The 27,904-nt window shown below is 54.7% G+C and overlaps 1 protein-coding gene across 3 annotated transcripts; it reads right to left on the bottom strand.

The window, feature by feature from the left end:
• Positions 1-5: 5 nt before the first annotated feature.
• SYT12 (synaptotagmin 12) lies at positions 6-27,893 on the bottom strand. Of its 3 annotated transcripts, none has more exons than XM_063643786.1 (8): positions 27,497-27,889; positions 20,824-20,880; positions 16,199-16,392; positions 10,652-11,044; positions 6,683-6,898; positions 5,836-5,956; positions 4,672-4,805; positions 6-2,349 (listed from the first exon to the last, which is right to left on the bottom strand). In XM_063643786.1, the coding sequence occupies exons 2-8, from the start codon at positions 20,855-20,857 to the stop codon at positions 2,116-2,118; spliced, it is 1,326 nt and encodes a 441-aa protein (XP_063499856.1). In that variant the 5' UTR covers positions 20,858-20,880; positions 27,497-27,889; the 3' UTR covers positions 6-2,115. The 3 variants fall into 3 exon arrangements, with proteins under 3 accessions (XP_063499856.1, XP_063499857.1, XP_055125836.1); XM_063643787.1 differs by having other exon boundaries at positions 6-2,289; positions 27,497-27,879; XM_055269861.2 differs by lacking the exon at positions 6-2,349 and adding an exon at positions 3,587-4,269 and having other exon boundaries at positions 27,497-27,893.
• Between the last annotated feature and the right edge of the window lie 11 nt (positions 27,894-27,904).

Raw genomic sequence — 27,904 nt, 5'->3', positions numbered from 1 at the left:
GGTGATTCAGGGCCGAGCAGGGCTCCCTGGAAGTCCCCTCTTCCTGCCCCAGCTTTATTTTGGTTCTAGATTCATTCCAGTAGGCATACCCTGTCCCCATCACGGCCATCCTGGGCACACAGTTAACAAGTCATGCAGTTAGGCGGAGGGAGAGAGGGGAGAGGGTGGGGGGAAGTCAGTGGCCTGCACTGCACAGCCACTGGGTTAGAGAGAGTCGGGGTCTCCCAGGCTGCAAAGCCTTGTCCAGCCATGTGTCTCCTGGCCCTGGGCTGACCTCCTGCTGTGGCCACAGGGTAGACAGCCTGGCCTTGGGGCTGGGCCATGGCTGTGTCAGGTGGGGAAAGCCACCATCCTGCCTCCAGTCCCCTGGGCCCTTGTTCTAGCCCCTTCCCCCCCCATATCATTGGGGATAACTTGTTGGCCTGGGTCTCCATAGCTCACCAGTTATGGACCAAGGAACAGGGGCAGCCAGCCTGAGGGTCCATGCTGTCACTTGTGGGTAGCCCCACCGAGCAGATGATACACCACCTGCTGGCCTGGGTGAGCTCAGCCCTTCCCAGCACTCAGCCATGAAGGCAAGAAGCAGCTTCCTGGGACTGCAGGAGGCCAGACTGCGGATGACAAGCTCTGCCTGCTCTCCTCCTACTGGGCTAGGGGGGTAACCAGTAGAGGTGCAACAGCCCAGCCCCTCTGCTTCTGGGTGGGAGCCCCCAGGGTGCCCCTCGCACTCCAGGCCCCTGCCCCCACAGCGATCAGGCCAAGGCGATGAATCTTGAAGCCACACTTGCGTGGCTTCCTCCCTCCAGCCTGAGCTCCCTTTCTTGCTCTGATAAGTTTCTCTGAGAACACTCACCTGCAAGAAGCTACTTGCCCAAGAATCCCCCTCTCAGATTTTGCTTCTAGGGAACTCGAGCTAGGAGACCCAGTGTCGGGGGCACCTCCCCGTGATCGAGAGCTGCCTCCTTCCTAGCCTGGCATTCAGTCTTCTCCTGGCGTCCCTCAAGCCGCCCTTCCACCCTGGCCTCCCCCGGCTTCCCATCAGGCCTCAGCCACCTGGGCTGTCCTTCCACTGCCACCCATCCAAGGCCCAGCCCGAGAGCCTCCTTGTCCACCACATCTGCCCAGGCACCTACAGCCCACCAAGACCTCTGCTGTCAGTATTCTCTCTGCCCCACCCCTGCCACCCCCTAGGCTGAGACCTGCCTGAGGCATCTTTCTCCCAGTGGGCCTGGAAGGGCATCAACAAATGCTTGCAGAGCCCGGGCCTGGTTTGCGCAGGACTGAGCACAAGGACCTGGGTCTGGGCCTCTTAGGACCTCTGGTTCTTGCCATGGTTGAGGTCCAGGGAGTAGATTTCACAGAGAATAACTCCGGAGCCAGTGTTCCACATGGCCGGCAGGCTGCTGCCTGGGCCTGGTCTCTTGGTCTCTTCTCCGGCCCCAAGAAAGGCCCTTCCTTGTATCCACTGCAGTGGGCTGAAGACTGCATTTGTGATGGGGAAGTTCACATCCTGCCATTGCTCAGGTTGGGCCTGCTGCCTGCGACACGCTCAGTTCTTTTCCTGCCCCTCCAAGCGCAGCTCCTACCTTGTCAAAGAGACCCTTCCTGTCTGCCTAGCCCTCAGAGCCCCGAGTCCACACAGCTGGGCTGCCATCAGCACTGAGCAGATCCTCTGGGGCAGGGGAGCTAGTCTTCCTGATGTCCCAAGGGCCGGGTCTTCTTCGTGTTACCCCTGCTGGTGCCTAGCACAGTGTCTGGCCCCCAAGATTCGCTGGGTTCCAGAATATAGCCTGGCTCAGCAGCTGGCCTCCCAGGAGGAGCAGGGTTGAGTGAGTGAGCTTGAGTTGGAGCACAGCCATCCAGTGCCCAGCACCCTCCCTCTGTCCTGGCCCAGCCACAGCTGGTCCTCAGCAGGAGAAGACTCTGGGGCCCTGGACACAGAGCCATGCCCACTCCTCTGCTGCAATCTGGACAGAGACCAGGATGGCTCATGAGGACTCTGCCAGGGGACCCCAGTGTTCATGGCTCCAGCTGGGCTATGGAGAGGGCATCAGACAGAGCTGAGTGGTTACCGGGCTCCAGCAGCTCCATTGCCCACCTGGCCCGCCCTGGTTGCTAGTTTCGCCGGACAGCGTGCCACATGGACACGGGCCTGCGCAGCGTGGCCAACATCTGGTTCCAATGTGTGGTTCCCATGCCACTGGCTGACGGCCCAATGATGACATGGCCCACGTTGTCCCCACGGCCGTCGCTGCTGCTCTCAGCCACCGTCACGCGGAGAGACAGGTCCTGAGGAAGATGCAACATGGGTGCTGAGGACCAGGAGCAGCGAGAGGTACTTCTTGGCCTCTGGGTTCAAGGTTACAAATGTCAGGCCCCAGTGGGGTGCCAGGCACAGCTCCCTGAATCCTCACCTCTGATCTAAGAGGTGAGGAGACTTGCCCCAGGTCACTCAGCAAATAAATGGCAGGCAAGAGTTTGAACTAGGCCTGCCTAGGCCCTCAGGTTTCTCTTGCTGCCTCCCGCCACAGCAGCAGCACCTGCCTGCCAGGTTTCAAATACTGGCCTCCCCACTTCTCCCTGATCCTTTTTTTTTTTTTTTTTTTTTTTGAGACAGTCTCACTCTGTCGCCCAGGCTGGAGTACAGGGGCACGATCTCGGCTCACTGCAACCTCTGCCTCCCACGTTCAAGCAGTTCTCCTGCTTCGGCCTCCCAAGTAGCTGGGATTACAGGCGACTGCCACCATGCCCGGCTAATTTTTGTATTTTTAGTAGAGATGGGTGTTTCACCATGTTGGCCAGGCTGGTCTTGAACTCCTGACCTCAGGTGATCCTCCCACCTCAGCCTCCCAAAGTGCTGGCATTACAGGCATGAGCCACCGTGCTGTGTGACCTTGGGCAGTGACTTGGGCTCTTGCTACCTCTGCTTCTCCATCTGTGAAATGGTGATGATAATATTTGTTCTGGCTGGGCATGGTGGCTCACATCTGTAATCCAAGCACTTTGGGAGGCTGAGGCGGGCAGATCACCTGAAGTCAGGAGTTCGAGACCAGCCTGGCCAACATGGTGAAACCCTGTCTCTACCAAAAATACAAAAATTAGCCGGGCATGATGGTGCTTGCCTGTAATCCCAGCTACTTGGGAGGGTGAGGCAGGAGAATCACTTGAACCTGGAAAGTGGAGGTTGCAGTGAGCCAAGATTACACCACTGCACTCCAGCCTGGGTGACAGAGCAAGACTCTGTCTCAGAAAAAAAAAAAAAAAAATTGGGGCCAGGCGCGGTGGCTCACGCCTGTAATCCCAGCACTTTGGGAGGCCAAAGTGGGCAGATCGCCTAAGGTTGGGAGTTCAAGACCAGCCTAGCCAGTGTGGTGAAACCCCATTTCTACTAAAAATACAAAAATTAGCCAGGTGTGATGGCAGGTGCCTGTAATCCCAGCTACTCGGGAAGCTGAGGCAGAAGAATCACTTGAACCCAGGAGGCAGAGGTTGCAGTAAGCTGAGTTCGCGCCATTGCACTCCAGCTTGGGCAACAGAGCGAGACTCCGTCTCAAAAAAAAAAAAAAAAAAAAAATTGGTTTCTATCTCATAGGGCTGTTTCAAGAACAAAATGAGTGAACTGTGTAGAATGGCACCTGCGCACAGTCAGAACATGCTAGAGGTTGCGTTGCTATTACTAATATCACAACCGAGGACGGGAGAGACCATGCTTGAGATGAGAGCGGGAGCTGAAACTCAAACCCAGCCCGATCTCTCTCCTCCCCGACTTCCCCCATGGTCCCAAGAAGTCTCTCGCTTTTAGAGGCTGTGGAGAAGTGGCACTGTGACACCCAGGGAGAGGCAGAGGACACATGGGCAGCCTGTCCCATGAGGGTGGCAGGCGAAGGCTACCATACCCAGGATGGGCCAGAGATGCTGGGATGTGCCTGGGTTAGGAACACTCAGAGTGAGGCAGAGTTCTGGGCCTTTACATGCAGGCGGGGTCCCCAGGTTGGGGGAGATTAGGCGGGTTCTGTACAGCCCTGGGGCTATGGAGGCAGGTTTTGGCTCAAGGCGCAAAGGACTTTCTCATTGTCAGGAGTGCCGAGGAGGGCTAGAGATAGTGAGGGAAGGTGGTGTGAGCCCCATCCTCCGAGGCATGCAAGCAGGGCCCAAGCCCTATCTTCTGCAGTCCCCTACCCGTGGTCTGTGATGTCCCTGCTGGGAGAGGTCTCCCTGGAGCATGTCACCTTCTGAAGACCACGGGAGCTTGGGGAGTTCAGCAGAACCCTGAAATAGAGCCTGGGAGATTCAGAGCAGGAACTCTGGGTGCCTGGGTCACCCCGGCTCCTCTCCAGCCCTCTGCAGTTCCCTCCACTGGGAATGGTCCTCCCTCAGAGCTGGGTATTCCCTTCTGCAGGAATACCCCCTCACCTGACTTCGGGAGTCTAGGACACTCTTAGCGGATTAGGGACTCTCCTGCCTGTCCCTTGTGAGCACCAAGAAAGTCATGCCTGTGTCCCCGGCACCCACCCTAGGGCTGGCCCCAGTGGCACTCAATAACTGCTAGAAAGTGATGGCTGGAGGCAAACTACTACCCCTGCAGGGGCCCTGAGAAGTGAAGGTGAAGTGATGCGGCAGCCCCAGAGCCCTGGGGTGACCTGGCCCCTTCCCGTCCCCCAGCCCCCTCACCTGGAGCACAATGGCTGGCACCGAGAAGATCATGGCTTCGTTGAACACCGGGTTGGGGTCGTCCCTCTTCACGGCTGTCTTCTTTTTGCTCATCTTCCTCCCATCCTGCAGCAGGTATACCTTGACGAAGGGGTCTGTGGGCAGGTGGACAGGTGAGGGCCAGCGTCACACTCACTCGCCACAGCCCTGCCCAGTCTGGCTCCACCCACCGACTCCAAACTCCCCAATGCTTTGCTGTTGCTGTGAACTCCTGCAGCCCTGCCCTTGGTCCTCTATTATTTTTCCCATTTCACAGATGAGAAAACTGAGGCTCACACAGCACATCAGGTGAGGGCTGGGCTTTGTGCTCAGGCAGCTGCCTCACAGCCCACGTGCTCCCCTCCTAGGATGCTCTGGGGAACTCAGCAGCCCCACCGTGTTCCTTCTATAAATGGCCCGAGTGCAGACGTCAGCCCTGAGTCACCGGGCGCCCGCACAGCAGAGCCTGACTCAACCGTGTGCGGCTCTGAAATAACAACTTGCCATCTGCCCATCACCTATTGCCCACGGGGTGTCCTTGCCACACCTGCTTGGAGCTGGCCCCCGCCACCTACCCCCGCCCCAAGGCTTGCAACTCCCAATAGATCAAGCTCCCCCAGCCCCTAGTCTTCAGTTCTCTAGAATACAGCTGCCTCCAAGGTCACTGCTTTGAGAGGGACTGAGGACTCCTGCAGACCTAAGGCATCAGGTCCTGCCTGGCACCCACCCCAACCCTCTGGCCCTGGTCCCTTTTTGGAGTCTGGGATACTGCCCTGTCTCTGGGAATGGAGCCTCCACCATGAATTCCAGTTCCAGGGAACAGATGCCCACCTTGGTTCCCTGCCCAGCGCCCCCAGCCCTGAGTGCTGCCTCCTGCCCTGAGACCCCCCATCACTCTGACCCCCTTCACTCTGCCCTCACAGGGGCCCCTGCCACCCTCCAGGGATCTCATGTTTCCCCGGCTGGATTAATTGTCCCCATGCCACCCCCTACCCATCTGCACGACTTCTGGGCTCAGCAAAGCTGAGGGGGACCTTGGCACTGTGTCCCACACCTGCTGATGCCTCCAGGTGCCCACAGCACAGCAGCTGGGCCACAGCTTCCACTGAGCCACATGGAGGAGCCGGGCTGCCGGCTGGGCCTTACCCGCTGTGGTCTTGTCATTGGTCCAGATGAGGTTCTTGGCCTTAACCACGACCACGGTGAGGCGCTCGGCTGTGGGGAGGTAGCTGAGGGAGAGCAGGATCTCCCCCACAGCATCGGCGGCCTGGGGGACAGACAGGTGGCTCAGAGGGCTTCTCCCCACCCGACTTGAGGGGTCCAGGGAAAGCCTTGGTTGCCAGGGAAAGGCTGGGGCTTCCTTCTCCATAGAGAAGTGGCTGCACTGGGGGCCCCTTACCACAGGGCTCCAGGCAGGCAGGGACAACCTGGAGAAAGGGACAGCCACCCACCCCCCCGCCACTGCATGGAGCATGCCCCACTCCTCCCTTCCACCGGGTGTGGACCCTGCCTGGGGTGGAGGGTCAGAGACAGCCTGTCAAATGTAGCTATCAAATGCAGTTTTGTTCCCTCATTGCGGGCCAAGGAAAACACTGCGGTAGTAATACACAGCGATCAGAGTGGAATGGAATTAGATTCTTTGCTTAAACAACAATGATGTTCTGTGAGCATTCCTACAATTATAAAACTCAAGTGCAGCTTGGCCTCTGTCTGAAATCATCCCCTCTAAGGCTAGAGGAATGTTTCTCTAGCAGAAGCTCAGTAGGGTAGAACCTCTGAAGCTTTGGTGGCAAAGCAGCAGACGAGCTGTAAACAGTGGTCGGGATGTTTTTGAAATTTGCCTGCAGCAGTTTCCTTGGATGTGGCTCAGGGCTTCTTCTCTGCTCTCCTAATGATGATGGGGCTGAGGCTGTCGCAGAGGATGATGGAGTCCCTTCCTGGAAGTATATGTGTGCATGCTCTTCCGAGGTGGACGAGCAGGTGAGTCACTTACCTTGTTCTGGTCCTGTAAATAGAGCCAGCCGCTGAAGGGCTGCAGTGGGAGGTCGAGCACAGAAAGCTTCAGCTCCACTACCCCCGTGCTGACGTTGCGCTCATCCTCATCAATACCAAATACAGAAAACCGCAGGCTCTTCTCCTCCAGGGCTGTGGGATCCAGGGGGATGGAGAACTTCTCATCGAAGAAGATGGAGTAGGCATTTCTCTGGATCTGCAGGAGAAAAGGCCATGGAGGGCGCTAGGGGCCTGAGAGGCCACAGCAGGGAGATAGCACTGGACAGGGAGGCCAGAGGCCCAGGCTAGAGTCCTGGCTTTGTCGTCATGACACCCTCAATGCCAATCTTTCCTTTGGTGGCTCAGCCTGGAAGGTTTAAAAGCCTCCTGTCCTCTCCTCAGTGGTGGCCAATCTAGTGGCCTGGCATTTGAATCTCCCACAATCTGATCCCAACTAATTTCCATCCTCAGTGCCTGTGGCACCCCAGAACCCTCAAGATGCCCTGGACGAGCTGGTCTCCATCTTTCTTGCGTCTACTCGAGTCTAGCCCTAGGCCAGGCAAGCAGTGGAGTGGGAGAGTTGCCTGTGGGGTCACGAGCCACTGATGTCCCAGGTTCCTGCAGAGCCTGGCCCAGGACTGTTTGAACACCGTAGGCTGGATGGGTGGATGGAAGGGAGGACTAGGTGAGGTTGGGCCAACTCGGTTTCCAAGCCCAGTCCTGCCTGGTGGGTGCCACTGGCCTCCTCCCAGGAAGTCGTGGGCAGGCCCCCTGGGAAGGTGCATTGCGGGCACTGTCTCTGGGGAATAAGGGGGATGCTTTAGTCACTGCCTGGCGATATTTAAAGAAAGGCGCTGTCATCCCTGGACGCTGCCTGAGGCTGGGGGGCTGCCTAGCCTGGGGGCAGCACCCCCTGGTGGGATTGCCCAGGCTGTTATGCTGGGAAGCTTGCCTTCCCCGGAATAAATCCCCCAGCGCCACCAGCCACCATGACCGCACTCTTCTGTCACTGCCTGGGCATGGGAAGGCTCCTCTCACAGTGCTCACGTTCCCTACACAATCCCTTGCTCTTGAAGGGCTCCTTGTCCCCAAGGGATAAAGCCCAACTGGCCTCCTGACCTCCTGACCTTGGCATTCAGGCTCTTTATGATCTGGCTCCACCTCTCCCTCCTTCAGCTAAATTAGCCTCTCAGCTGTCCCCTGCTCAAGGGGGCCTGGGCTCCCCAACCAGCCATTCTCTGAGCGTGTGCTTTATGCGCACATGGCTGGAGGAAGATGGAACCCGGAGTTTGAGTCCCGGACTTCCTGCTTCCTTACTGGGGTTGTCGTGGGCAAAACACTTTCCCGAGCCCCAGTTTCCTCATCTGTAAGATGCCCTAACGATCCGTCCTGTTGGCATCAGGGGCTAATGAGAGAATCATGGATGTGCTGGGCTCTGTGAACCAGGCTCTCAGCACACATCAGGTTGTGGTGGCTGCTGTCTGCCAATGTCTCTCCTCAAGGAATGCGTCCTGAACCACCCAGAGTCCTCTAGGCAGCCCAAACCACAGGCAGCATGGCTGGGCACGACAAGAGCTCTGCACGGTCCTGACAGCCAACCTGCTAGGCACTCACCCCGTGTGGGCTAAGAACTTCACATACATTAACCCATCTCTTCCTCAATAACCATGATGCCCATTTGACAGATGGGGAAACTGAGTCATGGGGTACTAAACTGACTTATCCAAGGTCATACTGCTAGGAAGAGGTGGAACCAGGATTTGAACCCAGGCAGTCAGGCTCCAGGGTCCTGTTCCTAATCGCCCACTATACTGCCTCTCAGAAGCTGGGCCACCCCAACTTGATGCCCTAAACATGCCCTCCTCGCACTCTGGTCACAGGCTATCCCCACCCTTCAGCCCAGATGTGGCTCTGTTGGCTTGGTTCTGTGAGTTACAGGGATGTGTGGAGGGTAGCCTAAAGGACTGGGCGCCTTCCCTGCCCCTCACGCTTTATTCTCCACCCTTCCCCACTCTGCTCGGGCCCTGAGAGTTGGCCTCCATGGGCTGTGTCAACAGGTTCCCTTGGCCTTTGGCTTCTGGTTGGGTCAGCCAGTGGAGGTCACCAGAAGGAAATGGAGGGGGAGGGAAGTCCTTCTCTGCAGTATTGCTGCGGGATGACCATGTCCCTTGGCCAAAGGGCAGAGCTCCCACCAAGGTAGCCCTCTCCACACAAGGTGGCCCTCTATGCTTTTGGGCCCAGTAACCTCACCTTCCCCTCACCCCTTCAGATCTAGAGTGGGACCGCCCCTCCTGTTACGCCCCTCCAGAGTACCATGCCATCCCTGAGGTTGCCCCACACCCCATCTGTGCCATTCTGAATGGTCTTGCTATTTTCTTTTTTTTCTTTTCTTTTCTTTTTTTGAGATGGAGTCTCACTCTGTCCCTAGGCTGGAGTGCAGTGGCATGATCTCGGCTCACTGCAAGCTCTGCCTCCCGGGTTCACGCCATTCTCCTGCCTCAGCCTCCCAAGTAGCTGGGACTACAGGCGCCCACCACCGCGCCCGGCTAATTTTTTGTATTTTTTAGTAGAGACAGGGTTTCACAGTGTTAGCCAGGATGGTCTCGATCTCCTGACCTTGTGATCCACCCGCCTCGGCCTCTTAAAGTGCTGGGATTACAGGCATGAGCCACCACGCCCGGCTGTTATTTTCATTTTTAAAATTTATTTATTTATTATTTTTGAGGTGGAGTCGTTCTGTTGCCCAGGCTGGAGTGCAGTGGTGTGATCTCGGCTCATTGCAACCTCCGCCTCCTAAGTTCGTGCAATTCTCCTGCCTCAGCCACCCGAATAGCTGGGATTACAGGTGTGCACCACCATGTCCGGCTAATTTTTGTATTTTTAGTAGAGATGGGGTTTCACCATGTTGGCCAGGCTGGTCTCAAACACCTGACCTCAGGTGATCCACCTGCCTCAGCCTCCAAAGGGCTGGGATTATAGGTGTGAGCTGCCGCACCCGGCCCTATTTTTATTTTTTGAGATAGGGTCTCATTCTGTCACCCAGGCTGGAGTGCAGTGGTACAATTGTGGCTCATTGCAGCCTCAACCTCCTGGGCTCAAGTGATCCTCCCATCTCAGCCTCCCAAGTAGCTGGGACTATAAATTAGCTGGCACTACCACACCCAGCTAATTTTTTTTTTTTTTTTTTGATAGAGAAGGAGTTTTGCCATGTTGCCTAGGCTGGCCTTGAACTCCTGGTTGGGCTCAAGCAATCCTCCCACCTTGGCCTCCCAAAATGCTGGGATTACAGGCATGAGTCACTGTACCTGGACAGTCCTGTTATTTTTTTATTTTTATTTTTTTTTGAGACAGAATCTCGCTCTGTTGCCCAGGCTGGAGTGCAGTGGTGTGATCTCGGCTCACTGCAAGCTCCGTCTCCTGTGTTCACGCCATTCTCCTGCCTCAGCCTCCCGAGTAGCTGGGACTACAGGTGCCTGCCACCATGCTCGGCTAATTTTTTTGTGTTTTAGTAGAGATGGGGTTTCACCATGTTAGCCAGGATGGTCTCGATCTCCTGACCTCATGATCCGCCCACCTCGGCCTCCCAAAATGCTGGGATTACAGGCGTGAGCCACCGCGCCCAGCCCCAGTCCTGTTATTAAGCCCTCCCCAAATTAGCCTTCTTGAGCGTGTCATCGCTTTTCTGCCGGGACCGCATGTTGACACAGGGTAGACGTGGACAGGGACAGTTGCCACATTCTGTATTCACTTGGCGGGAGAGCTAAGAACTCCACACAGTGGGAGCCTTCAGGTGGAGCTCCCGACCTCCCAGCTCTGTACAGAGCTCTCTCTATAGTCTGAAGCTTCATCAGCATCTATACTTGCACTCTAGTGCCTTTCTGGGATCCTGCCGGGCCCCATCGCCCTGCCTGCCTGGGAGGCGTCTAGTGAGCCCAGAGCACCCCTCTGCCCCGCCCTGAGCCCCACTTACCCGAGAAATGCCCACGATCTGCTCATCGGGCAGCAGGCTGACGCGCATGAAGCAGGACTCGAAGCTGGCCTCCTCCCGCTCCAGGAGGTCCTTGCCCTGCATCACTGCCACGTGCAGCGTGTGGGAGGCAGTGTCGTACTCCATGCTCACCTCCACCTGGCCCAGTGTGAAGTCCTGCCCAAAGGTGTTGCTCACGGAGGAGATGGAGTTCAGGGAGTCGGCCGACTGGGACTTCCGGAGGGTCCCATAGGGGGCCAGGTCCAACTCCCGGCCCATCAGTTCCAGAGGCCCCAGTTCACTGATGCTCTCAAAGGTGTCCTCAATGCTGAGACTGCCTTTGCGGCTGGGTGGTCCCCGCGTGCTGGCCCTCTGGGCATTCCAGACAGGCACTCTCTAGGGGTGAGAAAGAGGGACGTGGGAGCATCATGGGGGCCATAGGCAAGGTCACTGGGAGACGGCAAAGAGATGAGTAAGGCCTGTTCATTCTCAGATCTCCAAGTTCCCCTTTCACAGAAGCCCTGCATCCCTTAGCTAGGAAGGTTCTTGTTTAATATGATTTCATGTCACTTATTTATTTACGTATTTTTTGAGACGGAGTTTTGCTCTTGTTGCCCAGGCTGGAGTGCAATGGCGTGATCTCGGCTCACTGCAACCTCTGCCTCCAGGGTTCAAGTGATTCTCCTGCCTCAGCCTCCTGAGTAGCTGGGATTACAGGGGCGTGCCACCATGCCTGGCTAATTTTGTATTTTTAGTAGAGATGGGATTTCTCCATGCTGGTCAGGCTGGTCTCGAACTCCCAACCTCAGGCGATCTGCCCACCTACCCCAGCCTCCTAAAGTGCCGGGATTACAGGCGTGAGCCACTGTGCCCAGCCTAGGGGTACATGAGATTTTTTTTTTTTTTTTTTTTGAGAGAATCTCACTCTGTTGCCAGGCTGGAGTGCAATGGCACGATCTTGATTCATTGCAACCTCCACCTCCCGGGTTCAAGCAATTCTCCTGCCTCAGCCTCCTGAGGACCTGGGATTACAGGCACGCACCACCACACCCGGCTAATTTTGTATTTTTAGTAGAAACGGGGTTTCTGCACGTTGGCCAGGCTGGTCTGGAACTCCCGACCTCGAGCGATCTGCTCACCTCGGCCTCCCGAAGTGCTGGGATTACAGGTGTGAGCCACCACGCCTGACCAACTATTTATTTATTTATTTTTTGAGACAGAGTCTCGCTGCATTGCCTAGCCTGGAGTGCAGTGGCACGATCTTGGCTCACTGCAACCTCTGCCTCCTGGGTTCAAGCAATTCTCCTGCCTCACCCTCCCAAGTAGCTGGGACTACAGGTGCCCGCCACCACACCCAGCTAATTTTTGTATTTTTAGTAGAGACGGGGTTTCACTATGTTGGCCAGGCTCGTCTTGAACTCCTGACATTGTGATCCGCCTGCCTCGGCCTCCCAAAGTGCTGAGATTACAGGCGTGAGCCACCGTGCCCAGCCCCTCAACTTTTTCTTAATATGTATATTTGTAGGGACAGAATTCCATACATCAAGTCGTCGATTGCAGTGATGTTTAGAAAAAGGAAAAGCAGCTAGCAATCTAAGTGTCCTAGAAGAAGAACGGGTAAGAATACCAGGAGCCAGCCACTCAAGAGGTGATGAAGCAGCCACAAGGGAAGTTTACAACACAGGAAGCTTTCATGTTGGGTGACACTCACCCAAATATTAATTTTTTTTTTCCGTCGGCCAGGCACGGTGGCTCACGCCTGTAATACCAGCACTTTGGGATGCTGAGGTGGCGGATCGCCTGAGGTCAGGAGTTCAAGACCAGCCTGGCCAACATGGTGAAACCTTGTCTCTACTAAAACTACAAAAATTAGCCGGTGTGGCGGCATGCACCTGTAATCTCAGCTACTCAGGAGGCTGAGGCAGGAGAACTGCTTGAACCCAGGAGGCGGAGGTTGCAGTGAGCTGAGATTGCGCCACTGCACTCCAGCCTGGATGACAGGGTGAGACTCTGTCTCAAAAATAAATAAATAAATAAATAAATATTTTTATTTTCCCTAAATTGACCTTGGGATTTGAGAAAACAAGAACCTTTTAAACCATAAGCATCTTCCAGGCTGGGCGCGGTGGCTCACGCTTGTAATCCCAGCACTTTGGGAGGCCGAGGCGGGCGGATCACGAGGTCAGGAGATCGAGACCAAGGTGAAACCCCGTCTCTACTAAAAATACAAAAAAAAAAATTAGCCGGGCGTGGTGGCGGACGCCTGTAGTCCCAGCTACTCGGAGAGGCTGAGGCAGGAGAATGGCGTGAACCCGGGAGGCGGAGCTTGCAGTGAGCCGAGATCGCGCCACTGCACTCCAGCCTGGGTGACAGAGCGGGACTCCGTCTCAAAAAAAAAAAAAAAAAAAAAAAAAACCATAAGCATCTTCCATGCCTTCATTACCATATTTTTTTTTTTGAGATAGGGTCTCACTTGCCCAGGGTGGAGTGCGATCACAGCTCTCTGCAGCCTCAACCTTCTGGGCCCAAGCAATCCTCCCACCTCACTCTCCCAAGTGTCTGGGACCACAGGTGTGAGCTACTACACCTGGCCTTTTTTTTTTTTCTTTTTCTTTTTTTTTTTGAGATGGAGCCTCGCTCTGTCACCCAGGCTGGAGTACAGTGGCGCGATCTCTGCTCACTGCAATCTCCACCTCCTGGGTTCAAGCAATTCTCCTGCGTCAGCCTCCTGAGTAGCTGGGATTACAGGTATGCACCACCACGCCCAGCTAATTTTTTGTATTTTTAGCAGAGACAGCATTTCTCCATGTTGGTCAGGCTGGTCTCGACCTCCCAACCTCAGGTGATCTGCCCACCTCAGCTTCCCAAAGTGCTGAGATTACAGGCGTGAGCACCGCGCCCAGCCACACCTGGCTAATTTTATTTATTTATTTATTTATTTATTTATTTATTTATTTATTTATTTTGATAGAGACGAGATCTTGCTTTGTTGCCCAGGCTGGTCTCCAACTCCTGGGCTCAAGCGATCCTTCTGCCTCGGCTACCCAAAGTGCTGGGATCACAGACATGAGCCACTGCACCTGGCTGCTTACCATAATTTTCATGGTTCCCCAATTTTCCATTGAGCAGATAATCATAATTTAATTTACTCTTCCCCACTGTTGGACATTTATGTTGTTTCTACTTTTTCAGAAATACGAATACTGCAGTACTGAATAGCTTTCTTAAAATCCTGGCTCAGAGGACACAGTCCCTTGAAGGTGTTTTGTTTTTGTTTTTGATTGAGTCTCACTCTGTTGCCCAGGCTGGAGTGCACTGCCATGATCTTGGCTCCTAGGTTCAAGCAATTCTTGTGTCTCAGCCTTCTGAGTAGCTGGGATTACAGGTGCCTGCCACCATGCACAGCTAATTTTTTTGTTTTGTTTTGTTTGAGACGGAGTTTTGCTCTTGTTGCCCAGGCTGGAGTGCAATGGAGAGATCTCAGCTCACCACAACCTCCACCTTCTGGGTTCAAGCGATTCTCCTGCCTCAGCCTCCCGAGTAGCTGGAATTACAGGCATGCACCACCACACTTGGCTAATTTTGTATTTTTAGTAGAGACAGGGTTTCTCCATGTTGGTCAGGCTGGTCTCGAACTCACGACCTCAGGTGATCCACCAGTCTTAGCCTCTCAAAGTGCTGGGATTACAGGCATGAGCCACTGTGCCCGGCCAATTTTTGTATTTTTTTTGTAGAGACAGGGTTTCACCATGTTGGCCAGGCTGGTCTTGAACTCCTGACCTCAAGTGATTTGCCCGCCTTGGCCTCCCAAAGTGCTGGGATTACAGGCGTGACCCACCACGCCAGGCCTGGAAAAATTTTTTCAAATTTACACTCCCTCAGCAGCGTGTGTGATAGTCCCCCCAGACACCCTAAGTGAGTGAACATGAGGGACTCTAATCTGGTAATAGATTTCGGCTGTGCTCTCTGGAACTCTACATGACATTCGGAAAATTCTCTGCCATGTGTTAAATGATTCAGCAAGGTATAGTGAGAGCCCTAAGTGTGTGTGCCCCCGATACAGCAGTTCCACATCTAGACATCCATCCAAAGTACACTATCCCAAATGAAGACAAAGTTTTACATACAGAACATCCACTGCATTATTTATCATGACATTTAGTCAATCATGGCACATGTACAAAGAGGAATCTCATACAGCCATTAAAAGAATGTTTATGATGTGTGTTCAACAGTATGTCAAAATGCTTCAGCTACAAGGGAGGTGAAAAGAGAAAGACCTGTAATCCTAGCACTTTGGGAGGCCAAGGCGGGCAAATCTCTTGAGCCCAGGAGTTCGAGGCCAGCCTGGCCAACATGGTGAAACCCCATCTCTACAAAAAATAAAAAAAAATTAGCTAGGCATCGTGGCTTGGGCCTGTAATCCCAGCTACTCGGGAGGCTGAGGTGGGAGGATTGCTTGAGCCCAGGAGGTGTAGGTTGCAGTGAACTGAGATTGTGTCAGAGCACTCCAGCCTGGGTGACAGAGTGAGACCCTGTCTGAAAGAAAGGAAGGGAGGAAGGAAGGAAGGAAGGAAGGAAGGAAGGAAGGAAGGAAGGAAGAAAGAAAGAAAGAAAGAAAGAAAGAAAGAAAGAAAGAAAGAAAGAAAGAAAGAAAGAAAGAAAGAAAGGGCCAGGCACAGTGGCTCACGCCTGTAATCCCAGCACTTTGGGAGGCCGAGGCGGGCAGATCACGAGGTCAGGAGATCGAGACCATCCTGGTTAACACGGTGAAACCCCGTCTCTACTAAAAATACAAAAAATTAGCCGGGCGTGGTGGCGGATGCCTGTAGTCCCAGCTACTCGGGAGGCTGAGGCAGGAGAATGGTGTGAACCTGGGAGGTGGAGCTTGCAGTGAGCCGAGATTGTGCCACTGCACTCCAGCCTGGGCGACAGAGCAAGACTCTGTCTCAAAAAAAAAAAAGAAAAAGAAAAAAAAGTAAGAAGAAATAAATATACCAGGTTACTCTGGGCACTTGGCCTATGGGTAGCCCTGCTCTGCAAGGAGCATTTTGAAAAAAAAAAGAAAGAAAACGTTATTAGTTAAAAAGCAGGCCACGTGTGGTGACTCACGCCAGCACTTTGGGAGGTCGAGGCAGATGGATCGCCTGAGGTCAGGAGTTCGACACCAGCCTGACCAACATGGTGAAACCCCATCTCTACTAAAAATACGAAATTGGCCGGGCATGGTGGTGCACGCCTATAATCCCAGCTACTTGGGAGGCTGAGGCAGGATAATCGCTTGAACCCAGGAGGCAGAGGTTGCAGTGAGCCCAGATCATGCCATTGCACTCCAGCCTGGGCAACAAGAGGGAAACTCTATCTCAAAACAAACAAACAAACAAAAGTTGAAGATGTGAAAGGGGCAGAGGGAGGTCTACTGCCCATTCAAAGGAGGACATTAACCAGGAGGAGGCGGTGATGGAGGGAGAGGGGCTGAAGGCTGATCTGAGTGGATGGTAGGGGCATGGGGTTGCACTCGCTGTGCACCTGCAGGAGCAGAAGCCTCACCTTCTCCCTGGCCTCTGCGCAGCTCTCGCCGTACTTCTGCTGAAGGTACCTGTAGTCGTAATTGGGGAACGGAGAGGGGCTGGGGAAGCTCCCCGACGTCCAGAGCTTCCACAGGCTCACAGCTGCGATTCCCAGCAGGGCCAGGGCCCCTGCAGCATAGACACCCACCTCCCAGCCAGGGGGGCTCTTGATGACTGCAAGGCAAGGGCAGCCTCTCATTAGGGCTTCCTAGTGGATACAGACCCACACCCGGAGAGCAGCACCGACTTCTTCATTGAATGGATATTTATTGAATGCCTACTATGTGCTAGGTGCTGGAGATCCCATGTCGAACAAGACATACACTTTCCTGTGTTGCTTGGGACCAGAAGTGTTTTGGGTTTCAGATTTTTTCTGATTTGGGGATATTTACGTTACACTTATAGGTTGAGTATTCCTAATCCAAAAATCTGAAATCCAAAATGCTCCAGTGGACATTTCTTTCAGCATCATGTCGGCCTGCAAAAAATTTCAGATTTTCGATTTTGGATTTTTGGATTTAGGATGATCAGCCTGTGTACGTAATATCCAGAAAAGGCAAATCTGTGTAGACAGAATTGACACCAGTCTATACAGTAGATTAGTGACTGTCAGGGGCTGGAAAGTTGGGAGAAATAGGGTTTCTTTGGGGGATGATGAAAATATTCTAAAAATAGATTGTGTGGTTGGTTGCACAATATACTAAAAACCACTGAATTGTACACTTTAAGTGGGTAAATTGCTTGGTATGTGAATCTTATCTCTCCGTGAATCTCTTACCAAAACAAATAAACAACTCAGCCATAAGTGAGAGGTGGCTGCAGGCTGTGCAGGGCTTGGAGACAAATCCAGATGCTCAGAGGCTTTTGCTCTGCTGATGAGTCAATAACCTTCCCTCTCTGAGCCTTACTGCCCCCGAAAACGGAAATTAACAACTCCCTCAACTGTAGCAGGCGAGTCATCCCCAGCACTGTGCTTGGCACGCAGCAGGACCATACACGTTCCAAGGTTTTGCCTCCCTCTCCCAGGAAACCTGGCTCTGCTTCCCCAAAGGAAGCCAAGGAGACACTGGGATTCACCATGCAGGTCACAGTGCTGGCAAATACAGTTCTCTAAACTGTCCTTAGTACTGTGTCTGTCTCAATTCATGTGAGGAAACTGAGCCACAGAAAGGCTAAAGAACTTGCCCAAGGTCACAGAGCCCAGAAGTGGTGGTGCTGGGACTCCAACTCTGGCAGCCAGACCCCAAAGCAAGCGGGGTAACCACTGCCCCACCCGGCCTCGACGCTGCACAGTTCCCTGGAAGCAAGGTGGGGAGAGGTGCAAAGGTCATCTCAAGGCTGGAGATTGATCACTGCATATCCATTGAGCACCCATCCTGGTGTGCCAGCAGCCTATAGGCACGGGTAGCCAGGGCTGAGTCAGCCCCAGGCCAAGTCCCTGTCCTTAAGTAGCTGGCAGTCTAGGGGGTGGGGTGGGGTGGGGCAGGCAAATAAATAGACAGATCAGGGTACTGGGAATGGGAGCAGCCCGGGAAGGCCTCCCGGAGGAGGGACACGTAAGCTGAGATATGAGGAGGGGCAAGAAGTGTGCCAGGCCACGGCAACAGGAGCTGGAAGTCAAGGGCGGGAAGAATAGAGGGGTATAAAAAGCCCAGAGTGGGCAGAGTGGCTGGGGGAGGGAGGGAGGGGACCCGGAGCTAGAGGAGTTCCTCATCACTGCTGCCCTGAAGCCCGGCCACACAGGAATGGATCACACAGTGGGGCAGCCCCTCTAGCCTGCCCTGCTCTCTGCTGAGCTGCCTTTGGCCAGAGTCCACAGCACTGACTCACTGGCCTCCAGCCCTGACGCCCTCCCAGCACTCAGCACCCTGTGAGGCTCTACTTTCTTTTCTTTTTTTTTTTTTTTTGAGATGGAGTTTCACTCTTGTTGCCCAGGCTGGAGTGCAGTGGCACGATCTCGGCTCACTGCAACCTCTGCCTCCCAGGTTCAAGCAATTCTCCTGCCTCAGCCTCCCAAGTAGCTGGAATTACAGGCGTCCACCACCACGCCCGGCTAGTTTTTTGTATTTCTAGTAGAGACAGAGTTTCACCATGTTGGCCAGGCTGGTCTCAAACTCCTGACCTCAGGTGATCCGCCCATCTTGGCCTCCCAAAGTGCTGGGATTACAGGTGTGAGCCACCGTGCCCGGCCAAGGCCCTACTTTCTAAAAGAGGAAAACTGAGACCAAGGAAGGGTAATGGGCACATCTGTTTCTCCACTGAAGGCCAGCGGTGAGAAACGGCAGAGCCGGGCGCCGGTACCTTGGCTTCCAGGCAAGTCACCCAGCACCTCTGGGCTTCATACTCCATTTGGAAAATGCGGATGACAAGAACATCCCCCATCCAGCGGTCCCACTCTGGTGAATTTATTCTAAAGGGAAAATCCCAACAGGTTTTGTGTCTGGGATGAGTCATCGAGGCTGTATTTATAACAGCAGAAATCTGGAAACAGCCTGAAGGTCCCACCGAGGGGGCCAGTGACGGCTGGTGGCTCTGTCTTGGGAGGAAATGTCACTGGCCTTTGAGAATGACAATTGAGGTCATTAGGATGGTACTGTGGCAATGCAGAGACACATTTCTGGCATTGTTAAGAGAGGAAAAAAATGAATCCCCAACATGGTCTAATCACGCAATCGTGACGTGTGTAAAAGTCACGCAGCACATAGTCACGGGCTGGGCAGACCAGGGAAAAACAGAAGGAATGGGTAATGACAGTGGAAGGGCTGCAAAGAAACCCTCCTTCCTCCCGCTGCTGTTGACAGAATGTCAGCTGTGGGCTACATATGCCCATAACAAAGAGATCCATGGAGGCTTCCGGGTCCTGCCCTGCCAAGGCTTGGCGTATTCTGGGAGTCCTGGGAACAGGGTCACAGCAGAGCTGGGTGGTGGCTGGGGGTTGGCCAGAGGGCAGGACCAGAGGCCCAAGGTCTCTGAGCAGGTTGTGGGCACAGCCAGGTGGCAAAGCAGGTTCAGGCTCCCCTGTGCCCGAGGCTCTTGGGAGCTGAAGGGTGGAGCCCATGCCCGAGGTGGCAGAAAAGGGGGCAGGGCTGGGGGCACAGAAGGAAAAGCCCCAGGAAGGTGACATGAAATGACAATTCGCATTCATTTGTTTGTTGATTTTATGGAATACCAGTCTTGGGGTGATATTGGAAGTGGGGTCTAGGCTAAGACTGGAAACGAGTGGGACGAGGAGGAGGAGGAATAGCTCCTCTTATGAACCACTTACTATTTATGATTTTCCAGGCCCTGTTCTAAGCATGTCACGTATATTAACCCATCGAGTCAAGGCAATCCTGTGAGGTTGGTTCTATTGTTTTCCCCATTTTACAGATAAGGAAGCTGAGGGACGGAGAAGAGATCTGCCTCCAGACAGACTGGGTCCAGATCTGCACCTGTAACCCCGACACCAGGTGCCAGGACTCAGGCAGGCAGAGGCAGAGGCAGGGAAGGACTCCAGGCCAGGAGAACAGCATGTGCAAAGCCCTGCCGCTGGGAGAGTGGCGTTTGCACGGTGCTGGGTGCTGCACATCCATCAGCTCTCTACATCTTCCCGACAGCCCTGAGGCAAGCCTCATCGTTTGCATTTTACAGATAAGTAAGTAGAAGTTCGGGTTTCACCACTTGCCCAAGGCCACACGGGGGGCAAGAACTGTGAGCCCGAGGGTGAAAAGTGAGGCTCCCTGGCTCACTTTTGGGAAAAAGTGATGGGAAAGGTGATTCCCGGGCACACCCTTCAGATCAGCCCTGGGCTTCCCAGGGGCTGCATTAGGGTAGGGGCTGGAGTGATGGGGAGCACGGGGCTGGGAGTCAGGAGACCTGAGTGCACGTCCTGACCCCGTTACTCTCTGAGCCTCATTTCTCCCATCTGTGAATGAGGAGAGGAACAAAGGGAGAAAAGACCGCTGGTATGTTTCGGCTCTGACCCCATCCGCCATCCATGAGGAGGGCTGCAGGAGTATGTCTGGAGTCTCGAGGCACCTCCCAGCCACCTCCCATCTCCCTGCTGAGGCACAGGGTGCGGTGGAAGCCATGACCCTGGACTGGGTGGCCTCTTTTTTTTTCTAATGAGACAGAGTCTCACTCTGTCGCCCAGGCTGGAAAGCTGGAGTGCAGTGGTGTGATCTCAGCTCACTACAACCTCTGCCTCTGGACTGGGTGGTCTTTGAATTTAACGCCCCATGAATCTAACATTGACCTTCCTGGGTTTATTTTCCCTTGACTACTTGACAGTCTCCACAAAAGGCCTTGGTGAGTGGATTCCGAGTCACAGGCTCATCCCCAGGGTGAAGCAGGACGAGGGTCTCCCCAGGGACCCTTTCAAATGAAAGAGAGAAAGTCACTTTAACAGGAAGGAGCCACTTGAGTGGCAAGATGAGGAGACCTCAGACTGGGCCAAGCTTGATGTCCCCAGGGCTGTCTGACCTTGGGCAAGTCACTGACTGTCCTTGACAGTGAAGGCATTAATGGCAAGGACAAATTATTCATGTCCCACGGACACCTCCCACCCAGGCCTGGTGGAAGGGTCTTGCAGGCGTGATCCAGGAGGGGCTTGCCCTGGGCACTCACCGCTCAGATGGTATTCTGCCACATCCACGGCCATGATGTCTGCTGCAGTGACTGTGACTGGAAGGGAAAAGAGAGTGAGCGGAGAGGGCTGCAGAGAGTCAGCGTCCCGCTCCTAGGTCCTGGCCTCCTGGCACCCACGTCCAGTCATCCAGAGCTTACACTCAGCTATAAGGGGGAGTGCCACCAAAGGGAGGCTTGGCATTTTAAGAAATGATGTTTAAAGCTCTTTTCAAGCATTCTAAGACTCTTCTTAGGATTGCCAGATAAAACACAGGGTGCCCAGTGGCATGTGAATTTCAGATATTGTTTTGTTTTGTTTTGTTTTTTCAGATGGAGTCTCTCTTTGTTGCCCAGGCTAGAGTGCAGTGGCGCGATCTCAGCTCACTGCAGCCTCTGCCTCCTGGGTTCAAGTGATCTCCTGCCTCAGCCTCCCAAGTAGCTGGGATGACAGGCACGTGCCACCACACCCGGCTAATTTTTGTATTTTTTTGTAGAGATGGGGTTTCACCATGTTGGCCAGGCTGATCTCGAACTCGTGGCCTCAAGTGATCCACCAGCCTTGGTCTCCCAAAGTGCTGAGATTACAGGTGTAAGCCACCACGCCTGGCCAAATTTCAAAGAAGTTTTTAATATGTGTGTCCCAACTATTCCATAGGACATACTTACGCCAAAATCTTTTCCATTGTTCATCCAAAACGTCAATGCTCCTGGGTGTCCTGTTTTTGTATTTGCCAAATCTGGCAACCTCAGCTCATTTCCATCCTAACAACATCAGGCTGATCAGAGGCGACGCGGTAGGTGACTCATTAGAGCAAGGCCTCCCTGGCTTGAGCCAGAGCCTTCCTCCAAATGCTTCCATTTCAATTGGGAAGGAAAGGCTGCGTGTCTGCAGTATTCTATTATCAGTCCTTTCGCTGCTTGGCATGGTTTCTTCCCCACCCCATCCTCCACCCCCAGCTTTTAGGAACGACTGAGGCTTAAGTTGTTCTAGAAAGGTCTGGGAACTTGTACAACCCATTACCTGAAACTAGGTGACTGCTCATTGTTTTATTATTGTGCTAAGAAGTAAATCTGGCTCACAGATGTGTTCTAAATGGGTGTGTGTGGGGAGTCCTGGAAAAAGGAAATTGGGATGGGCTGCACTGATCTCAGGTCAAGGGCACAGAGGGCCAGGATAACGCCCACCCCAACTTCTGGAATCCCTTGTAGTTCAGAGAGGTGGTTACACACGGTAAGCCTGCAGGCCTGGTGCAGGGTGGTAGGGCAAGGGGAGGGGGAGGTAAGAACCGCAGAGTGATGGCCTGGCCCAAGGGCAGATGCATTTTTGCCCCAGCAGGAATGCCAACCACCGTGGCTTGATATTCTGGCACTTTAAATAAAAGCCAGATACCTGAATATTTTATGTGCCATTTCCTGAGTTTTAAAGGTAGCAACCAATTTGCAAAAAATGCAAATGCCATTCAGACGCCGTATAAAAAGTCCTCGGGGAGTGTGACCCACCAGTTCCCAACCCCTCGGAGCACCCTGTAGGTCGAATCAGAGGGTAAAGCTAAGGCCCTCAACATTTTCAGGAACTCTGGGGTTCTCCCCAATCTGTGGCTTTGGAGTCAAGAAGCTGGGGTGCCATCGTCCAGTCAGGGTTATCCGGCACATTTGGGGTGCCATAAGTCCTAGTCCACCCCCTTAAGTCCTGGAGGTGCCCAGGAACCTCTAGAAGCAGGTCAGGTAAGGTGCACAGCCAGCTCCTGGCTCCCAGTTCTCCTGATGCTGCCCCCACTGCCACGAGGAGATGTGCGTTGTCATGGTGATGGAAGGGTGGTGCTAAGCTAGAAGGGCTTCACCCATCCTGACTAGAGTGGAAGCTCATTCCTGGGCCTGGACTGGAGATAATGATAGTGATCCACAACCTTGCCGAGCACTTCTTACACATCAAGCGCCGTTCTAAGCACTTTGCATATATCTGACCTCATTTAATTCTCCTAACAGCCCCATGAGGTAGGTACTATTATTATCTCTGGTTTGCGGGTGAGAGTCCCAGGGCATAATTTGCCCCAGGCCACATGGCTAATAAACTGTTCAACCCAGGCCGTCTGGCTCCATGCTCGTAACCACTGTATCTCACAGCAAGTGGGCATATGGTTTCCAAAAAGTTTCCTAAGAATCTGCAGGTCAAATGGGTCACCGTGTACCTGCCCAAGGTGGGCCTAGCTCCTGGCGGAAGCTGGTCTGGATACGGTGAAACACATGCTAATGTGCACACATGCACCTCCCAGCCTGCTTCTGCCTTGCCGGGAATCAGATAAGCCATCGGCTTTTTCCTGCTTACCTGGCACAAGCTGACTTTGCAAGAGTGGGGCCAAGCTGGGACAGCCAATGCCAGCAGCAGGCGAGCAAGGTATGCATGGCAAAGTACACCCCACAGCACAACAGGCGTGGTACGGGACAAAGCCTCAAGCTGCATCAGGCCTCTGGCTGTTGGGGGCCCCATCACCTCCGTGGCTGGCCCAGCTCAGACCCCAGACTCCCACGCTGTCTGTTCTTTCCTCTCCCTTTAACATGACATCCTTTCCCAGGGAGCTGAGATTTCAGTGAGGGTGTGAATGACTGCTAGGCACACCCCAGACAGAAGTTCCTTTTTTTGAGACAGAGCCTCACTCTGTCACCCAGGTTTGAATGCAGTGGCGCGATCTCAGCTCACTGCAACCTCTGCCTCCCGGGTTCAAGTGCTTCTCCTGCTTCAGCCTCCCAAGTAGCTGGGATTAGGGGCATGAGCCACCACGCTCAGCCAGTTTTTGTGTTTTTAGTAGAGATGGGGTTTCACCATGTTGGCCAGGATGGTCTCGAACTCCTGACCTCAAGTGATCCTCCCACCTTGGCCTCCCAAAGTGCTAGGATTACAGGCATGAGTTACCCCCCCTGGCCTCCAGACAGATGTTCCAGCCTGGTGCCCTGTGAAGGCAGAGCTCATCTGCCTGAGTGGAGGGAGAAGAGAACTGGGAGAGAGGTAGAAGCTCCTAGAGGGTGTCATCCTGAGCACAGGGTTTGTAGTCAGCTGCAGCCAGCTCTGACTCCCATATCTGCCCCTGGCTAGCTGCAGTGGCCTTGGGCAATTTTCTTAGTCTCTTAGAGCCTCAGTTCCCCATCTGTAAAGCAGATATGAGGCTGCCAGGAGGGTGAAATGAGAAGGTACGTGTAGTCAGGCTTGGCACATATTGGTTGCTGTGGTTAGCAGCCTGGTGATGGCCCACACAGGCCCCCTAACCCCTAGTCTGGGCAGTGTGGGCAGCACTGCCAGCCTACAGATGTGTTTATTTGTCTTACATTTAAGTGAGTTGCCAACATTTTAAAATTGAAAAATTTAGCTGGGTGCAGTGGGTCGTGCCTATAGTCCCAGCTACTGGGGAGGCTGATGTGGGAGGATCTCTTGAACCCAAGAGTTCAAAACCAGTCTGGACAACATAGTGAGACTGTGCCTCAAAAAAAAAAAGCGTGTGTGTGTGGGGCAATTTCCCATTAAACATTGATTTAAAAAGGATTTCCAGCTTCCCTTAGAAAGTTAGAAGATCTGGCCGGGCGTGGTGGCTCAGGCCTGTAATCCCAGCACTTTGGGAGGCTGAGGTGGGCGGATCACCTGAGGTCGGGAGTTCGAGACCAGCCTGACTCACACGGAGAAACCCCATCTCTACTAAAAATACAAAATTAGCCGGGCTTGGTGGCGCATGCCTGTAATCCCAGCTACTTGGGAAGGCTGAGGCAGAAGAATCGCTTGAATCTAGGAGGTGGAGATTGCAGTGAGCTGAGATTGCGCCATTGCACTCCAGCCTGGGCAACAAGAGCAAAACTCCATCCCCCCCCCAAAAAAAAAGAAAGTTAGAAGATTTGGGGACAATGGGTTTGCATCCCCTGACTCCAACAGGAGTTGGAGCTAAGTCGGCTTTGCCCCTTCCCTGGCTGCTCCCATCCTTCCATTCACTGCTAGAACCTGTTGAGCCCTGGAAGCATCCCTGCTCATAAGCCTGGTAAAGTGGACTTTGAATGAGCTACTATTTTTTATTTTTAATTAATTTATTTTTTTGAGACGGAGTTTCGCTCTTTCACCCAGGCTGGAATGAAGTGGCACGATCTCACCACGCCCAGCAAAGCTATGGGAGATTAAGAGAGGTTAAGTGACTTGCCCAAAGCCACACAGCCAGCAGTGGTAGAGCTGGTCCTGGCAGCCATTCGTGTAGCCCAGTCCAGCCCCTCTTCCATTAGCAGTGACAACCCTCATGCCATCTTCCCCATCACCCGTAAGACCCATGGGGCAAATCCTGTTACTACCCCCTCCTCCACAGAGGAGGAGAGGGAGGCTCAGAGAAGGGCAGTGAATTGGCCTGAGGTCACCCAACCAGTGAGCAGGAAGCCGAGACCAAGCCACAAGTGCTGGCTGTGCAGCCAGTGCCCTTCTCAGCGGCTTTGCTCACTATCCCCGGGACCCCCTGACTCTGTCTCACCTGGGATGACCTCAGTGGGCTCCCGCTGGCAGCCTGGAGGTCTGCCAGGCAGAGGGACTGTGGCTTTGGCTAGAAGAGGATAGCGATGAGGTACAGTGGGACCAGGGCAGCCTGTGACCAGAGCGTCCACGGTGTCCAGACACACAGCAAAGAGCATAACATGGGGGACCAGAGTGGCTCCAGACCCTCACTGAGCTCCCAGACTGCACATCTCCACCCCTGCAGCACCCCTCCCCATCTGACCAGTTCGTTCAGTCCCAAATCCCCAGACCCTAAACTGCACAGTGCTTACTCATTGAAAACAGCTCTAGGTTCAAATTCCAGCTCGATCATACCTACCTAGCAATATCTGCTTACTGCTGCATGCATGTGGACATAATAAGTGCTAAGTGCTTAGCACTGTGCCTGGTTGTAGCAGGTACACAATGTGGACATGATGATTCAATGGATTAATGGATCCCCCTTTTACAGATGAGGAAGCTGGGGCCCCAGGTCACCTAGCATACAAGTAGCAACACTGGGATTGGTGCCAGGGTGCAATGGATCTGGGCCTGGGCTCTTCGCCACCATGCTGACTCCTGATCAGGCAGGTCTTTGGGTGTGAGGAGTTGGAAGAGCCCCCCACTTCCCCCCGCTTTGCTGGAATCAGACCATGGCAGAGGCCCCTCCTGGGCTTGTCAGAGAATTGGCTTTCCAAGAACGTTGTGCCTCGGCAGGGGAAAGGGGCCTTCTGTCCCTGCGCTCTGCTCCACCTCACCTCCTTGCCCAGTGTCCTCACATCATTCTCTGGCTAGCAAGGCAATGGGAAGGGGCGGGAGTTGGGCCCAGGAGAGCCTCACCCTTCAAGCTGTGAGCCTCTTCAGGATCTTTAGGTTGAAACCTTTTCAAGTACCCCTCCTCCGCTTTCTGAGATAACCACATCCTGCTGCCATCCCCCAAACAGCCCACAGAAACCGCAGGGCAGACTGGCTGGGAGGTGCTGGCTGGCATTTCTTGGGCACCTACTGTGTGACTTGCCCTGTGTTATCTCAGCACCGCAGCCCTCTGAGGGGGCTGCTACCCTGCTCTTTGTACTGGAGGAAACTGAGGTGCAGTGTGGGCAGCACTGCCAGCCTACAGATGTGTATTTGTCAGTCAGTCACCAGAGCTGACAAGTGGCAGAGTCCGGGTTTGAAACCCAGGCTGGGAGCCCCCACTGTGCAGAGCTGCTTGGGAAAGCTTTCAGACTTCAGAGGAGAGAGGCTGGGGGCTTGGGGACCTGTCCTAACCCTTCTTCACACTGGCTGTGGTAACTTGGGTGGGTCTCCTGCCCTGAGCCTCAGTTTCCCCATTTCTAATCGGAAGTACTATTGCTGCTGCTCTCTAAAACTGTCACCCCCTGACGGGGAGAAGGAGCTGACATTCCATGGTGCAGCTTTCCCAGGCTTTTGGGAATGGAGGAGGGCGCACACAGTCTCTCTGCAGCCCCTGGAAGAGGGCTCCCAGGATGGCCAGCTCAGGGCCTTCCACCCACAGGACAGGCTCCCGGCCCCCCACCTCCCTCCCCCAACTTCAGCCCAAATCTACAGCCTTGAGGCCCTGAGTCTGGGCAAGCTTCCTCCCCTGCCCCGCCATACCCCTCTCCTAAGCTCTGGAAAGCCCCCCACTCAGGCTGGTGCCACCGGCGGCTGAGGGTCATATCTGGCTCTTCACACAGCCAGGGCCTCCTCGGGCTGGGGTGCAACGTTCCCCTCCAGATTGGGACGGTTCCTGCAGACCCAGCGCTCCTGCCTCGGGAACCTCCAGGGTGTATGGGGACCGGAGTGTCGGGAGGGGGTGTGAAGCCAGAGCAGGGACAGTGAGGACAGTCAGGGCGCTGAATGCGAAAGTGAGGGGCGTGTGTGCAGCGTGGGCGCGGGGAGGCGTGTAAATGGCGGGGTGAGCCGCGTGTGTGCACATGCGGGGCGTGCGATGCGATGCGCACTGCGCGGAGTGGCCGGGCCGGCGGGTAAGGGTGCCCGGCGTGCGCGGTGCCCGGCATTCTTTCGTGTGCAAGGGCGGCGCGGAGGTGCAGGCGCGCGGAGTGCGCGGGGCTCTGGGGTCCCGGGCCCAGGGCCCAGGGCCCGAGGAGGGGGCTGCGTGCGTCCGCGATCAGGGTGCGATCCCGGCCGCGCACGGGGGTCGGCGGGGTGCGTACTCACCCGGGCTCCGCGGAGGGGCCGCCGCTCCGGCTGGGCTCCAGCTGCCGGCCCGCCTCTCGCAGCGCGCACGCACCTGCGCCTAGCCCGGCCGCCGGCGGCAACGCCACCCCTGCAGTGTCGCCGGGCTCCCGCCTCCGAGGAGCGCGGCGCGGGCCGGGGGCTCGGCCGGGCCGGGGCGGCGGACTGGAGCTGCGCCGCAGTCCGGGCACGCTCCCAGGAGCCCGCCGCGCGCTCCCTCGCGCTCGTCCGCTCGCCCGCCCGCTCCCTCTTTAATTTAAAGTGACAAGCTCGAGCGCTGTCTCTGCTCCCGGGGTCCGAGCCGGAGATCCCCAAGCGCGTCCGGGATCCAGGGACGCCCTGAGGCCAAGCCCAACCCCTCGCTCCCAGGCCTGGGGACAGGGGTGGGTG

Source organism: Symphalangus syndactylus, chromosome 1 (assembly GCF_028878055.3).
Source record: "Symphalangus syndactylus isolate Jambi chromosome 1, NHGRI_mSymSyn1-v2.1_pri, whole genome shotgun sequence".
NCBI classification, from domain to species: domain Eukaryota; kingdom Metazoa; phylum Chordata; class Mammalia; order Primates; family Hylobatidae; genus Symphalangus; species Symphalangus syndactylus.
The sequence above is the reverse complement of the archived record's forward strand: the minus strand, read 5'-3'. Positions and strand labels throughout refer to the sequence as shown.